The sequence below is a fragment of the Eimeria mitis genome, genomic scaffold, assembly GCF_000499745.2.
Source record: "Eimeria mitis Houghton genomic scaffold, Emh_scaff2511, whole genome shotgun sequence".
Lineage (NCBI taxonomy): Eukaryota > Apicomplexa > Conoidasida > Eucoccidiorida > Eimeriidae > Eimeria > Eimeria mitis.
This window is the reverse complement of record NW_013570853.1, coordinates 1-1317: the sequence shown is the minus strand read 5'-3', so window position 1 is coordinate 1317 and position 1317 is coordinate 1. Positions and strand designations below refer to the sequence as shown.

Here is a 1317-nt window from a genome sequence, read left to right as displayed (position 1 = left end):
AAGAACAGCACTTTTTCGGGGCTGGACAATGGCCACAAGTGGCGACTGCATGCAAGCACACCAGCAGCAACCAAGCAAATGACATCATTAGTCAATGTTACCTTCAGGACTTAGGGCTTAGGTTCCTACAGAATCTGCTTCAGCCCTAAAAACGTTACACACTCTCGCCTCACAACGGCTGAGAGACCCATAGCTCAATACCCGCACCATACACTTAGACGAGTTTAGGGTTCACTGTTTAGGGGGATGAGGGTTTATACGAGTGAACTATTCTGAAGAGCAGTATAGAGTCTGTGGTTGCTGTATAATGACTGAATAGGGTCTAAACTGATTGCGTTGTCGAACAGATGAATTGATGGGGTGTACTGACATGAAAGTCCTCCACATACAACAGAACCCTCTTAACGACATGAACTTTCCGGATTTGTCTTTCTGCTTCTTCCAAGTCAATAAACTCTCCTTCTGCTGTCAGTACACTTCGCGAGATCGCGCTGGTCAGCAACAGAGGAAGGTCCTCGCCGGCTGAGACCCCAACTAATCCTGTTTTGTACATACCCCGAGAAGTAAGGTGACGCTGGAACGCCGTTTGGTGGCGGTAATAACCTGAAAAGCCGCAAAAGGAGGGTGTTGAGAAATCGAATTAAATGTTGCAACAACGAAACGACAGAGAATGACAGCAAATAACAAGAGAATGACGGCAAGCACAATAAACTAATTCGACAGAAAGATGAGATTCAGAAATGTAAGAAAAGCAAAAATCCATTCATGTCATTTTCAACGGAGACAAAGTAACTGGAACGTAAACAAAACGAAAACTCAAGGCGAAAGCAGATCAAAACAGAAACCCATGACACAGAAGATGAAGCAAGACACATGCTCAAAACCCAAACAACCCAGCAGCACGGGTATACACAGATGTGACGCCGCCATATATGCAAATGCTGGTCTCCCTTCGAAATATACATCCTGCTGCGGTTTCATATATCCTCCAAGCAAATATAACGTGCTGTATTTGTCTGTCTCCGTAAGAAAAAGTTTGCTGCCACTGTCTCCTACAATAACCTCTGGCTGTGGCCGCCTTCTCTATCTTCCCAAGACACACTACGCTGCATTTGCTCTCCACCAGAAAATAAGATATGAGTTCAAATTCTGTTCTCCCCTCTCTGAACAGAGGCTGTGCGGAACAGTTGTCCTATCCCCTTCTACCCAAACCAAAACAACTCATCGCATGTACTCGTCGCCGCCACCAGGCAGCTGCTTAATTGTTTTAACCAAAATCTTGCGCATGTTTAAAACAAACAAAAAGTGCTGCAGCTC

The 1317-nt window shown here is 45.1% G+C and overlaps 1 protein-coding gene across 1 annotated transcript in view; it reads right to left on the bottom strand.

Moving 5' to 3' along the window:
- Nucleotides 1-553, bottom strand: part of EMH_0054890 (uncharacterized protein) — a gene marked incomplete at both ends in the record, with an annotated part of 1228 nt that extends 675 nt beyond the window's left edge. Inside the window, one exon of the mRNA XM_013497170.1 lies at nucleotides 371-553. Coding sequence (XP_013352624.1) covers nucleotides 371-553 — 183 coding nt within the window. The remainder of the gene's footprint in view (nucleotides 1-370) is intronic.
- Between the last annotated feature and the right edge of the window lie 764 nt (nucleotides 554-1317).